This window comes from Protomyctophum parallelum (genome assembly GCF_964188405.1).
Source record: "Protomyctophum parallelum genome assembly, chromosome: 5".
NCBI classification, from domain to species: domain Eukaryota; kingdom Metazoa; phylum Chordata; class Actinopteri; order Myctophiformes; family Myctophidae; genus Protomyctophum; species Protomyctophum parallelum.
Genome location: NC_139702.1, coordinates 21,291,968 through 21,306,716, shown reverse-complemented (window position 1 = coordinate 21,306,716; position 14,749 = coordinate 21,291,968). Strand labels below are relative to the sequence as shown.

The 14,749-nt window shown below is 41.3% G+C and overlaps 1 protein-coding gene and 1 long non-coding RNA gene across 3 annotated transcripts; one reads left to right on the top strand and one right to left on the bottom strand.

The window, feature by feature from the left end:
* Positions 1-20: 20 nt before the first annotated feature.
* rasal3 (RAS protein activator like 3) lies at positions 21-13,762 on the bottom strand. 2 transcript variants are annotated; one of them, XM_083764253.1, is made up of 19 exons: positions 13,019-13,762; positions 10,228-10,349; positions 9,924-9,993; positions 8,376-8,443; positions 8,014-8,099; positions 7,773-7,902; positions 7,569-7,667; positions 6,257-6,931; positions 5,889-6,033; positions 5,437-5,581; positions 5,096-5,332; positions 4,368-4,569; positions 3,799-3,890; positions 3,590-3,703; positions 1,940-2,102; positions 1,216-1,326; positions 910-1,100; positions 491-575; positions 21-300 (listed from the first exon to the last, which is right to left on the bottom strand). In XM_083764253.1, the coding sequence occupies exons 1-19, from the start codon at positions 13,581-13,583 to the stop codon at positions 205-207; spliced, it is 3,396 nt and encodes a 1,131-aa protein (XP_083620379.1). In that variant the 5' UTR covers positions 13,584-13,762; the 3' UTR covers positions 21-204. The 2 variants fall into 2 exon arrangements, with proteins under 2 accessions (XP_083620379.1, XP_083620380.1); XM_083764254.1 differs by lacking the exons at positions 9,924-9,993; positions 10,228-10,349; positions 13,019-13,762 and adding an exon at positions 9,440-9,617.
* On the top strand, positions 981-10,039 carry LOC310858162. Its single transcript, XR_014569199.1, has 3 exons — positions 981-1,103; positions 8,556-8,608; positions 9,934-10,039. It is a non-coding gene; the product is annotated as an uncharacterized lncRNA (long non-coding RNA).
* Positions 13,763-14,749: the final 987 nt, after the last annotated feature.

The following is a 14,749-nucleotide window of genomic DNA, read 5'->3' as shown; positions in this document are numbered from 1 at the left end:
GACCAATGGTAAGGCAAGTGTGTACTCTTTAAGAGAATTTATTTAATATCTGTGTCGCCCAGAGCATAATGGTTGAATAATCATGCAAACAGCATATTTATTTATTTATTTTTATTTTACAAAAACATAAAAGCAATGTAAATGAAAATGTAACACAATTACATTTAAAATTGTAATTCAGTTAATTCCATGTGCTGTTTGGGTTCAGTTGCTGTTGATCTGCAGTTTGGTCGGGTGCAGCGTGTTGTTGTCTTCACTGAGCTGCCGCATATCCTTCAGTAGGCCTGCAAACTGCTCCTCCTGTGTACAGAGATAACAGTAGTGGTTATTAAAGTATGATTAAGATAATCTCAATATACAATATGTTGCATCACAATGTCTTGTGAGCTATTTCCGGCACGCGACTGTCGTACAACCAAGTATAACATTTGCATAATAGTGATGTATATTGAATAATATTTGCTTGACTGTTGTTCTCTCTTACTCTTACCAGTACATTCATTCGCTCAGCAGCTGCAATGGCAACACTCAGTTTTCTCTCATCCTCTTCTCTCTCCTCTTCAATCACCCCCAACCTATGAGAGACACAGAGTGATGGAGATGAGCATACCATGTCCCACCACAAACAACTGCATGCCATTTAACCACTTAACCCTGTATATTTTATTGTAAAACAAATAGTGAAAATAGCAGATCTATACACAAGGTGATGCGATGTGTTGTGGGCTTGTACAGTAGATCTGCTATTATCGCTAGTATTTAAAAATTTATGTTTGAAAAACTTTGAAAGTGGTTAATGCTGCTAATAATGTACCAGATCTTGATCATTTTAGAAGTTACCACCATCAAGTAAATGGGGAATATAATTGTGATGTGTGTTTTTCATCAGCTCAAACTTAACAGCCTCACCTGAAGGTGGCACTGGCCAGTTGGTCCTCTCGTACGGCCAGTAGATTCCGCAGCTCGCTGACCTCCGTTTGCAGCATTGCATTCTGGTCTTGGCTCTGGGCGATGAAATCCTCCAACCGCTTGGCCATCTCCAGTTCACGGTCAGTTACCTGCTCCACTCCTAGGCGAAGCTCAGATAGCTCCTGAGCGTGCTGGTAGGTGAATTTAAATGTATTATTCTTTTCGCTGTTGATCCACCATTTACTGTATATTGTAGTCAATAATACAGGCCTTCTGTCAGTATAGCATGTAAAATATGTTTCTTACTGTCTCTAGTAGGTTTATCTCTTGACTTTCAGCCTTCATCTGACTTGGTTCCTTGTTGTGGATGTCTTTGATCCAAGGAACTGGTGCAGGAGGAGGCTTAGTACCAATGTTCTGAAACAAAATTAGATTTTTGTAGACAATTCCAGCTAACAGTGGGTGATTACTGCAAGCTTCTTCAATGCAGAACAAAGTGAATATTTCTTAAGACAAAGAGAACAATATATTACAATGGCACTAAGAAGAACACTTACTCCTCTTCGTCCCCTATACATCAATGAAGACCAGAACACGATGGCTAATAAACGTATCAACATGCTAGATACAGTACATTTCAGACAGTAAATCAGACCGTAACACAACAATGTTTTTTAGCGATTAAATCACTTTAATCGCACTCTCGCAATCGCATCTCACTTCACACTTGTGTGAAGTGAGGGGCGCTCTTATCATCATTCATACATACATCATCATACATCACATTCCGTGCTCAGCCAATCAAATCATCACAAAAGTCATTCTGGCCAATCACTTTTGGCGTCTTTTTGGCACTTTCTGCCCTCACTTTTATCTTCAATATGGAGACTACTTTGCTCAGCAAATCACAAACCAATGTTTGTGTTCACACAAACCCGGAAAGCAGGGCATAGGAGGGGCTAGCGCCCCTCAAACGCCTGAAGTAAAATTATGAGGTTTTGCAGTTTTTTTTGGTCAACTATTTACTCACAGGCTGCGGCAGGGAGATAAGTGGCTCTTGAGACTCATCAAGGGTGTCCGTGGAAAGATTCTCAGTGCTGATCTGCCTCTTCATTATGTGTTTGGTGGCGTGGCTTGGTCGTCTGTGAGGAGCACTATGCGTTCTATGGACTGGCTTCCTTCGTCCTATAGTCCTATAGTATACCATATCGAAAAAACAAATTGATACCCAATTACCCACATGGCTGTCTGTCAATGAGTCTTAAACATTTTGGGACATTATTACTTGCGCAAGCAGAGCGCGCAAGTAATGTTTTCGCCCGGTCTCTTCCGCCGTGACAGCTGTCCCGACATTCAATGTTTATGCAGAAAAACATCAAATCTGTGCCTGTTTTGCTGGGACCAAATGACCACAAATGACCATATTTCTTACGTCATCATTTAGAGCTAGTCATACGTATACTATATACATAATCAGTAAAAATAAAATAGCAAATTGTGCCTGATCTGCTGGGACCAGAGTACGTGGTGTGTATATGTATGACTAGCTCTTAATGATGACGTAAGAAATATGGTCATTTGTGGTCATTTGGTCCCAGCAAACCAGGCACAGATTTGCTGTTTTCTTGCATAAACATCAAATGGCGGGACAGCTGTCACGGTTTTTGGCGCAAAGTAACCACAGTATACCGCTAATCAACTTACAACTACACACTTTATACAGTATAGAGTATAGAGTATATATGTATACGTATATAGTATATGCCTATATACTATATATATACTATATATATTTCTTACGTCATCATTTAGAGCTAGTCATACGTATACTATATACATAATCAGTAAAAATAAAATAGCAAATTGTGCCTGATCTGCTGGGACCAGAGTACGTGGTGTGTATATGTATGACTAGCTCTTAATGATGACGTATAAGAAATATGGTCATTTGTGGTCGTTTGGTCCCAGCAAACCAGGCACAGATTTGCTGTTTTCTTGCATAAACATCAAATGGCGGGACAGCTGTCACAGTTTTTGGCGCAAAGTAACCACAGTATACCGCTAATCAACTTACAACTACACACTCTATATAGTATATATGTATACGTATATAGTATATGCCTATATACTATATGTATATGCCTATATAGTATATGCCTGCTTTGCTGGGACCAAACTACCACAAATGACCATATCTCTTACGTCATCATTTAGAGCTAGTCATACGTATACTATATACATAATCAGTAAAAATAAAATGGCAAGTTGTGCCTGATCTGCTGGGACCAGAGTACGTGGTGTGTATATGTATGACTAGCTCTTCACCCAAACTTATATAGATAGAAACTTGAATCATACTTAATAATACTAGGTGTTTATGTGCATAAAGTAGGTATGTAGCAAATAGTTACATCTAAAAATTATACATTTCAAACGTTCCTTCACAGAGATACTGAGATTTGACAGTTTACAGCGGTCGAAAGGACTTGCGCGCTCTGCTTGCGCACTAGTTGGCCATTTATGGCCTACTAGTGTGCAACAAGCAAGTATGCACTCGACAGAGTGCAGTTCTAGTTTTTATTTACTTTACTTTACTGTGTGAAACGGTGTACTAACTATACTTTATACTATATTCATTAAACATTATAATTAGTAAATACAGAACAATCAGAAATCATACCCGTCACTTAGGCCTTTGGAATCCATGGGAAGCTTCTGGAGCGAACATTGGAGGGGACTGTACTTGTTCAGGTCTCGAGGAGGGACGTATATCGGTTTGCTTTGTCCTATGTTGCTGCATTAAAATAAAGGATGATTTTCAATATAGAGGAAAAACAATAAGACACATCACACTGCACTGAATGACAAGCCTCCAGACTCAGAGCTCACCTGTTAACGTTGATCCGTGTAGCAATAGGCCCCAGCGACTCTGTTATCTGGTTGAGAATGGAAGGCAGTGGATGCAGCATGTCTACTGTGTCCTGAGAAAGGGACAAGCTGCATGTTAGATCAGTTATGAGGATGTCCAAAACTTTTCCCGAGCAAGGACCCCCAAATAGCCATTTCCTCAGGATGTGCCCCCCCCATTGCAAAATTGTTTAAAAAAATGAAAATAACAAAAATAGATGAGTGTAGATCTACTACTGTATAGCTGTATTCTAATTTTTTAATTAAAGTGGCATAATAAATATAAATATATTGTGCGTGCGAGCACACACACACACACACACACACACACACACACACACACACACACACACACACACACACACACACACACACACACACACACACACACACACACACACACACACACACACACACACACACACACACACACTGTTGTTTACAATTTACAATAGGCCACCTTGGCGCCCCCTGGCGGCCTTAACTATGAAAATGTGAGTCAGGTCACTGACCACAAACCAAACTTCAGCTCAGGTCAGGTTGTCTCCTACCTGCTCCCTCTGGGATATGATGTCTACCAGCAGGCTGTGAAGCACGGCCAAGCGCCGAGGCAGGTCAACGTAGCCGTCAAACGAGCTCATGGGGACCTCATTGTCTGGGTTTGACACGCTCTGTAGAAAGGCCCTCATCCCCTCCCAGTGCTGTTGCAAGAAGTCATTCATAAAGAGCATATACTCTTCCTTTTCTCCAAACCTGTGTTAACGGAAGGAATTTCCTCAAGTTTATTTAATTTGTTGAATAGAAGAAGTAGGTCGGGAGACTCGGGACTGGCTTATTGTCAGTATCAGCCAGTAACACATGGGGGTCTGTCCCCGTAACAATGCGCTAGACCCCTGGGAGATGGATTGCTGAGGTGGAGCGCCACACCTACCATCAGCTCCCAGTACTTCCCGCACGACTTGCATATCAAAACATATCAACATATAAAAAATAGCTGTCACTGACTCACTGTGAGCTCACTAGATTGCATTTCATGTAAACAGATGCCATGTCATTATACAGTGTGTATAGTTTCAATGTACTTACTGTAAAACGCTCTAAATTAAGAGTGTCTGCTAATGTCTACAATGTAAATTGTCTATTTCAGGACTGGAACTTTTTTTCCAGCATTCTAGTGTAGCAGAGGTTTAACTCATCTTATCTTATCTTATCTCATCTCATATCATATCTCATTCTCAAATTACAAAAGTTAATATACTAGAAATAAAGATTCACTCACAGGGTGAAGTTGGCCAGGTTTTGAATGACCTTAGCAGTCAGAGTGAGGGTACGGAGTGTGGCCGGCTCAGGGTAGGGCTGTATCAAACCAAACAGGGATGGACTAAGGACTGCAGGACATAAGAAGCGAAGGAACAGTGAGGAAGAAATAAGACGATGGCCAATCTCTGGTCTGTCCTGGTCCTCACACAGCTCTACCCAGCTGGAGAAGATCCGGTTCAGCTCTTCTGGAAATGATCTGAAGAAGAAGTGAGTTCAGAAGAGTTGTTTCCAGAAAATAGAGATTTTAGCATCATTTTGTAGCAACTCATATTTTCTAACTTGTGAGCTCCCTTTTCTCACCCTTGCATCTCAGTAATCTTTTGCACCACTTCCTGACAGCTTTCTGTCAAATGCTTTTGGTTGTTTGACAAGTCGGAGGCCGGACATTTACGAGGGTCAACCTCGCAGCTCTCTACTGATGCATACAGACGGGTGATGAAGTCACCTGCAGTGACAGAAAGGATGTTTGATCAGAACCCAAGCTCATTAGCCAAACAATATACAAACTGGAACAATAACAACTCAATACTGTGATTCAAGAATATCATATGGTGCACAATGACTAGGAAAAGTATTTTTGAAATATATGCTGTTGCACAAGCTAGTGTGCAACTTAACTGAGTGGATCGAGTTACACTTTAACTTTATTCTTTTATCTCTTTTTTATGCTTTTTTGTGTTATGGCTTTTGATTTGCATTTATGTCTGGAAAGTTCTTTAAAAAAAAGAGTATGTGACACTAGGTTTACATACCAAGTGTGCCAATGAGATACTTCTGCCCAACCAACTTCATATATTCGTCTATGGCTTTGGTTGCAAGTGTGTTCTCTCTGAAAATCAGGGCCTCTTTCTCTCCAAGCCGATGCACCTCTGCACGACCCAAAGCAATGAGGAACTCCTGAAGCACACAGAGCAATAATACAACTTCCCATTTCCCATTGTGGGCTCAGTAAAATGATAATACTACAAGTACTTAATACCACATTTTTTACTCTACTAATAATGATCATTAATAAATTGTGTGAGTGGTTCTTAATGAGTGACCAGCAAAAACAATATGTATATGCTATACAGTACACTGTATGGCAGTTAATATTTGTGGCTCCTGTTTATCTACTCACCTTGGCTTTACCAATGCTTTGCAGCACATGGACCAGTGCCCCTGCCAGCTCTTCTTTCACTTTAACGTTGAGCAGTGGCTCCAGGTTCTTGCACATTTCCTCATAGTCTACAGTCACATATTCTGCAAACTCTTTGTACTTCTCGATGGGCAGAACCTGCAGATTCTGAAAACGAGCCTTGATGCGGAGCGAAGCCTGTGGCCCCAGCGATTCCTTGGTCCCCCCACTGCCAGACGCCTTGTATGGGATGATGGGATGCCATTTCTCCTGATAGGCTCTCCCACGGATGTCAGCTAACGGTATGGTCACACTGCCCAGCGGGTGCAGGCTGGTTTCATCCCGGGAATGGCGCTTCTTCTTAGGGTCTTCATCGCGGAAAAGGTGCAGGGTTATTTGGGACACTGAGGGAAGGTTGTCTAGTTCAAATAATTCCCCCCAGAATAACTGGCAGCCTCCAACCACTCCACCGCTGCCTCCCTGGCCTCCTATGGCCCCGGTAGAGCCTTCCCTTGCCAAGCTAGGATGGTTTGGAGATTTGCCGATTGCTCGACTGCTCGTTCGGGCGAACAGGGTCCCGTCCAGATGGAGCTCGCAGTAGTAACGCCGCTTGGGGAGCAGATCCTTGGCTTCATTCACCCACAGACTGAGGGAGTTTTCTGTGCGCTCAATGTTGTCCTAAGAATGAGGAGACAGAGTGATTCCATTGCACTGAGATTTTAAGTAAAAAACTCATCAGTACTATTAACCAGTAAGACGCCCTGAGGGCGAGAAGCACGGTCGCACTGAAACAACAGGTCTCGGAGTGCCCAAGGCAGCGGTGGCCGAACGGTTTGCGGAGTGGTCTTGATATCGGAAGGTCGCTAGTTCGTATCCCCGGACCGGCACGTTAAAATTACCACCGCTGAAGTGCCCTTGGACAAGGCATTGAACCCCTACCATGAAATGTTCTATGAGCAGGGCCTGGCTGTAAACAAGTTCTTGAGCTTAGTCCAGTTACCCTGGGTAAACATAGTACCTTTCCTTTCTTTCCCATATATGGAACTTTTTTCTTTTTTTAATGTTTTTGGCTGTGTAGGGTGTAAAATGTGTGCTAATTAGTAAGGCCAGTTAGGGCCCAGGTAGGGCCTATTGTGTTTTCACCAGCTGCCGGGCGCTAATAACTTTGGGGCGGGCCTGTCTAGGGTATGAATGGACCTACGGTCGCAATAAGTGTCTTTATAATGCGTGAAAAGGTGCTGTATACTCGTGTGTTTATTAATCAGCATTTTGCGTTGTGTGTAGTATAGTCTTTCTTTGTGGAACTTTAACTCACTTTATTGGGCTGGGCAGCCCGCCTCAAGTCCTCAATCCACCGGTCACGCTCAGCAGCTGAGGTACAGCCAAAGCAATGGCTGTTTTCAGAGTTTATCACCTAGGAAAGTTGAATGGAAGCCAAGAACATTAGTTTAAAGTTAGTAAGATTCCAAATTTGTTTCTGATACTATGAAGGCATGCAAATATTGAAGATCAGGTCTACCTCAAAGCAGTATTTCTCCCCTAGAATGGAACTGTGGACCGGCCTGATGACAGTGCTGGTGTCTGCACTTAGATCTAAATTCCCGGCTGCGTTCACTGGAATGGACACTGACTCCCGGGAACCATAGATTCTAAGGTAGAAATATGAATAAAATAAATGTATATTAAATTCATAAATAGGTGCCATTAATAATGCTTGTGCAGTGTGCACTGCTCATAAAGTAGTACACACACTGCCTTACCTGCTGCCTTTGCTCAGTCCAATGGTGTTTAATTGGGTGGTGCTGTTCCGCTTTGTTCGACCTTCGAGGCGTCTCTTGATCAAAGCCTTTTGGTATAGAATAGATACAGGTAGAAAATAAGTTTGATAAAAAATAGTGGAAGCCGAAATCAGTTTGTTTATTGTTGATAGATTGTCGCGGCATGATAGCATCCAAAGCCTAATTGCATAAAATCTTTACAAAACCTTTAAAAGATAACTAACAGGATATAAATGAAGTTATTTGAATTAAAGCATGGAGTCTAATATCAAAACTCTGAATCACACCTACAGGAAGCAGCATGTAAGGGTTTCATATTTCAGCTGTGTACAGTAAATACTCACTCTCACTCCTCCATCTTGATTTTTTAATCGAGGCGCACCTGCCTGTCCCATGTGGTCTGGGCTACATTCTGAAAGTCGGAGGAGAAACGCACACTTTAGAGACAAAGAAGCATGCAAGTCCAAGTTCTACATTTGGAGCTAGACCAGAAATTAGTTCGTTATCAATGTCATCTACTCCAGCCAGCCAAGGGTTTATGCTGCTTTTCCCTTGATGAAAGACAGTTGCTTCACAAGTGAGCATGGCTGTAATATTACTGATACCTAGTAGTCCATTCTCTCTGGCAGGGATGGACACAGTATTTCTGATGCTTGTATTTGATATACAATTGTTTTTTATTTGATGATGTAGGAAAAATACTTAAATTAAGAGACTTTTTTCTGTGTCATATTTGACAAACATTTGTGTTTCAGACCTCGTTCAAATACAAATAAAGAGAGCAGACTGGAAGTCTGGATTGAAAAAGAAAAAAGTTATTATTCTAACATTGCCTGCTTAGTGCATCTGTGGTCCTCAAATGTGTCAATAGATATACTGCCTGAATATTCTCTCAATATCCAAATCAAATCACAGGATGTGGGTTTTAGCTGGTAATATTTAGCAAACGATTCTTCTTTGTACAGCAACGTTTCTTGTATGCCATATTTAAAACACTTCTGAGCAGAGCAGATCTGCACCAAAATGTATTTTGTAAATAATTACTACTGCAATTTAATTTCGCTGGGTGGATTGTATTGCACCAATGTCAATAAGTAGTTAGAGTTACCTACAGAAAGGTATGCTGAAATGACTTTAAAATACATTATAGTGTCTTTGGAACAAATTGATCTTATTTGCTCTTCCCAAGAAAGACAAAACAATTGGCATGAATTATTAGCAAAAGTAGGATGACCCCCAGATGTTGACCTTGAAATATTAACAATATGCTACATTTGTTCTTATTGGATTCTTTGTCGTTAGGCTACATATGGAAGATAACATGATAGTTGGACACTAAGTAACACATAGGCCTAATAACAATAATTTTCCATAATTTATACATTTATAAATTTTCCTCAAGTCTTACCCAGAGTGCCACCACATACAATCCAGCGCCTAAAGCCCATCATTTAGTGTAGAAGTCTGTGGAAACCGTCATTCAAATCAAACCTTTTAGCATGGCCGTCTCCTGGTGATAGACTGGAGCCCCCCCCACCAACCAAAACCAATGTAGAACCAACTTCAACTTCAGCGCTTTTCCTACCAGTGCTCTAGCTACTATGAATGTGGTGTACACACGTCAGTCTTAATAGTACAACCCGGCACGATGTTATCGTCCACAGGATTGAGAGGAAGCAATTTAACAGCCACCAGCACGCATAAACAGTCTGGGGATGACGACAATCATAATTAAAAGTATTACTTGAGACTGTTAGTAGTTATAACACTGCTTATTCATCCTCAATATTTTGATCTCATTAAGGTGTGTGTGTGTGTGTGTGTGTGTGTGTGTGTGTGTACACGTGTGTGTGTGTGTGTGTGTGTGTGTGTGTGTGTGTTTGTGTACTGACCTTCATGCAGGTTCTGCATGCTAAGGCTTGACAAGCAGCTGCTGACTCTGTTGCGTGTCCACATCACAGGCTGAAAGAGACATGTTCTGTAATTTTGTTCTTCTATCAAATCCGGTATGTGTATTGTTTTCCGTTTTTGTGCTCAATTAATTGATAGGGAGTATTGGATTTGTACAGTTCTTTTTAAGGTGGTCAAAAGTTATATTTTTAGTTCTTGTTCTTGTTCTTTTGTTGCATTACTTGGATAGTCTTTCACCATCAAAATATCAATGACTTTGAAGAGGTAGTTTATATCTGTACTTACCTCCTCCTCTGGGGAGATCATGATCTGTCCATCTTCCAGAATACAGTTACTGATGTCCCACAGGGGAACTTCTTGGGGCGGGGCCCATTGCAGCCTGGGTAGTTCAGTATTTTCACCCACATCTGACACAGAGGACACCCGTTATGTATATATAAATGGGAGAGAGAGAGAGAATGTCATACACAAACAGGTATGGACTCATTGGACTATAGTATACTATAGTATTAGTAATCTTTCAGAATAAAGGCGCTATAGTGCCCAGCAGATGGGCAGATATTACTCTGAAAAGCCCCGCCTTCCATTACCCCCCAAACCCGGGAGGTATAATGTTCCATTACTACCTCACGCTACCTCATCTGAACACACGGAAGTTAAGGTCCCTGCACACTGGACACGTTTTCGGATTTTTAGCTGCGTTTTCCGTCGGTTTTCCGAAAAACGCTTCCAGTGTTCCAAATGAGATGCTTGATTAAGTCCGAAATGAGGACAGAACATTGCCGTTCTGATCAAAACCATGGTTCAGAGATAATAGACAGTTTTGTCGGGCCGTAAACAAGGAAGTGAGCGGCTGCGCGCGCGCATGCACACACCATGTCAGAGAGCGCTGCACAAGGCGTTGCCTATAGCAACAGCCCTGTCAAAAAATATATTTTAGTGATATGGTTTTATATCATTAATAAAAGACATCCCCAGACGTCATGGGCCTCCTACGGGTGTAATTATGAAGACGTCTGGAGACGTCTGGCACAAAACCTGTTAAGCAATCATTCAATCAAAATGCTGTTGAATTGCCACCTTGCATCATGATACATCAATGTGCTCTATACGCCCCTCCAATGTCTGGCTTTTGAAATTACATTATGGCGGCCAAGTCTATGGACTGTTAATTTTTGTTTACAGCAGTAAACCTCACGTGTCACGTGAGTCTATATAAATACATATTGCGCCCCTCACTTCACACAAGTGTGATTTTTCCACCCCTATTCCATATCCATAACTATTCAGGGAATCAGACTCTTTTACCTAACTTAACCTTAACATAACCAGTCTAACCAGAACTTATACACAAATTCACAATGCAATGGCATAACTTCCTCTTATCTCTATGCAGTTTCCCAAAGTACTGTATGTTGCTCACACCATGACAAAGGATGTTAGAAGTTTTTACTCCTGCAAAACACACAGCAAATAGGGTTTCTTTTTTTTAAGAAGCTTGGATATAAATGGTGGGTTTACACTACAGGAAGTCAATTACAGTACGTGCGCATGCTGACCCATGTTTGTTTTTCATTTCTTGTAATGATGGTACTTATCTCGCACAGTTTGGCCACTCCCATTTTGAATCTTTTCTGATGTTTATCTTCTCCCCTCATAACACACCAGAATGAACTGCACACGCTGCATATCGTTTTATAAAGATGCTGTTGACCTAGACCCCTAGAGTGCCAGTGCCCTAGAGCTCATCAGGGCAAAATGTACATTTTCACACAAAATATCTTATAATCGTAAGAAAAAAGTCAGACTGCTGGATGAAACCGATGATAGATGATATTTTCCTCTAACACCAGTCAATATTAAGTGTTTAAACTATAATAGTGTATTTTGTGTCTTGGTAGGCTAGCTCAGTTGGTAGAGCACTCACGTTTTGACCTCAAGGTCATGGGTTCGATCCCGGGCACTGGTCACAAGTTATGCCCATTTGAAATGTTAGACACTGCTCCATATGTGTGCAATTTAGATTTTGGCCAGGGTCCCCAGGGGCCCTATTCTGATGGCAGACTGAGTCCTGGCCAGTGTTTGTACCAAGTTAGGTACAGATCGGATTAACTGTGCACCTTGCAAGTCTGCATGTAATGTTTGTAACGTCCACCTTCGGTCCGTCCACCCACCCTATAGGCAATTTTAATCTAGGATTGTTTTTGAGGGGTGCTAGACCCTCCATGCATGGCTTTTGAAGATTACGTCATATGGCAGCCAAGTCTATAGGATTCTTAATGTTTGTTTAGAGCACTTATGACTAATCCATTTGCCAGCCAAGTCTATGGACTTTAATATTTTTTTAAGGCACTAAATTACGATGTAAGACGTCATGTAGCCGATACCGTGGGCACTTCACACAATTTATCAGCATTATGTTGCATCTCACATTTTTAAACACACTGCATGTTTTATATTTTTGGTCTTTAAATGTCAGACACAATTTGGACTTTTACTCTTAGGTTTTTTCTTATACGGGATCTGCCCACTACACACTGCAATAATCGTAGCTCACAAAAACCCATTTTACACCACATGAGGACACCATTTAACTGACTGAAAGCATGTGGTAATGTGTACGTGCATTTCATAAATGGCAGTGCATTTCAGTCTTCTTCATCAGTAAGTATGCTAAATGGGGAATCAAGCCACATTAGAAACATTAGGTTTACTAATGTGTATGAGATTAAATGTGTATGGTATGAGATTAAATTTCACTTTCAGAGTAGAATGAAATGAATGATGTTTTACAGTGTTTTTACACTTTCTGCTATAGATGAGAATTCATAGTAAACATAGTGAACCCCTTTTGGTGTTTTAACCCTTCTGGACGGGAACCCCTTTTGGGGTTCTTGTTGCTATGTACAGTATATCGCAGCAGCATTTTTAATTTTTCTGAAAACTTCAGGATTTAGAATGCGTTTTTAGAATCAACCTCAGTCCTAAATGGATTTTGTTGGTAAAGTTGAAGGATATCAAATGTAGTCTGATAAACTTGGCAGACAACGTGACTGAATGCATGCTAGCACCTCACCTGACAGCAGCATGGAGCTACTGTTTTGACTCTGCAGCTTGGGCCTCTTGAACTTCTGGGACACGGTCTTCAGATACTTCCTCCAGAGCGCCCCACCACCAGCTCTATTCGGAACATTGGTAGGCGAGATTCCCAAAGCATCCGCTGAGGATGGAGCCGAGTTGACAGAGTGGTAACGGGTGGAAAAAAGTGATCCAACAGGCTCAGAATGGGTTCTTCTGAAGGGTTTTTTTCGTGTTGCTTGCTTTGGTGCATCTCCACCTTTTCCAATGGCTGAAGACCTGTCTCCAGGATCCTCACTTAGGGCCTTGCGCCAGCTTTGCATCTTGCCCCATTTCACGGTGGAACTCTTCTCAGCCTTCTCCATTGTTGATGTTGTTATAACTTCCTCTGCATCATCAGTGGTTCCCTTGGATCCAGTGTGCCACTTGTATGTGTTCAGGGGATCAGTGTCCTCAGATGCTGGGCCCACTTCAGCTGGTGGTTCATTTTCCTTTTCCGATGGCTCCATTTCCTTCGCTGGTTGTTGAGGTGTGTGTTCCGAATCTTTCTCTTCAGTGCCCATTAATAATTTCACTCCGCTTGCCAAATATATTAGGTATCAAACTATTTTTTATTAATTGTGCATACACTACCTTCATAGAAGAACTCAGTTAGTATTCATCGCCTGTTTTTGTCTGTCAATAAATCCCTCTGTGAGGCAATTGGGTGAAAAGAACGTGGGTTATATCTCGATTCTTCTCTCTTGTTTCCTGTCTTGCAAAATGCGGTGAAAGCATAAGGCTGACTGCTCTGTATTTGGTTTGCTGCGTTGTAACACTCATGCAGTACTATCATCTTTCATTGTATGAATGCTTCCTCAAACGGCAACCATATACGTTGCACTTCATCATCCCTTTTCTCTCTCTGTTTTAACCTACAACTTCTTCTCACTTCTGTTTCTTCCCACATTTTATCACATTTCATTCCTCTCACTGTTTCTCACTGTTCTGTGTCCTTGCTCTTAGTGCTATATTAAAGTATTATCCAGTAAACCGTGTTTCTTTGGTAGGCTATGGTGTTGCATACCTCTATTAAGAGGTATCAGTCACATGGAGTTCTTCTCTCAGCTGCATTTCAACAGTCTTAACCACTTGAACCTTAGCATTCCTATTCTGGTGAAAACATTCTGTGAAAATAGCAGATCTACAAGTGCACAGCGCATCCCAGCCCATCCCGTTGTAAGCATGGAGATCTGCTATTTTGGGGGAAGATATTTGATGTATAAGGAAGACTAGGGGTATGACAAACAAAAGGTCTGCACACTGGTTAGCTGGGTGTACTTTGTAACGGTTCAGTTTCCTGTCAGAACTGTACACTTCCTGTTGTGCCAGGCTTTCAGAATGTATGAAACCACTTCCTGTACTGATGTTCATTGCTTCAACAAACATGCTATACACTATAGAACTTTGCCTGCCTAAAAGCTTATAACCAATAGTTACTGGACAACATTCATTTTTAACAGACTATTCAGTTTTTAAGAGACTAGTCAATATTAGGTGACAGTTTGGATGTAGGTTATTTCTTTGCTTCTTGGATTCTTGACAGCTATGTCATTGTTGCCCTGTTACAACTTTTCTAATTATTATCAAATATAATCTCACTTAAATTCAATTTGATACTTTGCTATTACCTGTAGTTTAAACTACAAATTAGTTTTGCATCACTTTGTAGCTCAACAAAATATAATTT

Bases quoted from the DNA above. Each gene is read 5' to 3' on its own strand.
- rasal3 (XM_083764253.1), bottom strand. From the start codon at position 13,583: ATGGGCACTGAAGAGAAAGATTCGGAACACACACCTCAACAACCAGCG. The intron at 5,582-5,888 runs GTATGTAAACCT...CTGTCACTGCAG, and splicing joins GTATCTCATTGGCACACTTG to GTGACTTCATCACCCGTCTG. The intron at 4,570-5,095 runs GTGAGTGAATCT...CCGTTAACACAG, and splicing joins AACCTGGCCAACTTCACCCT to GTTTGGAGAAAAGGAAGAGT.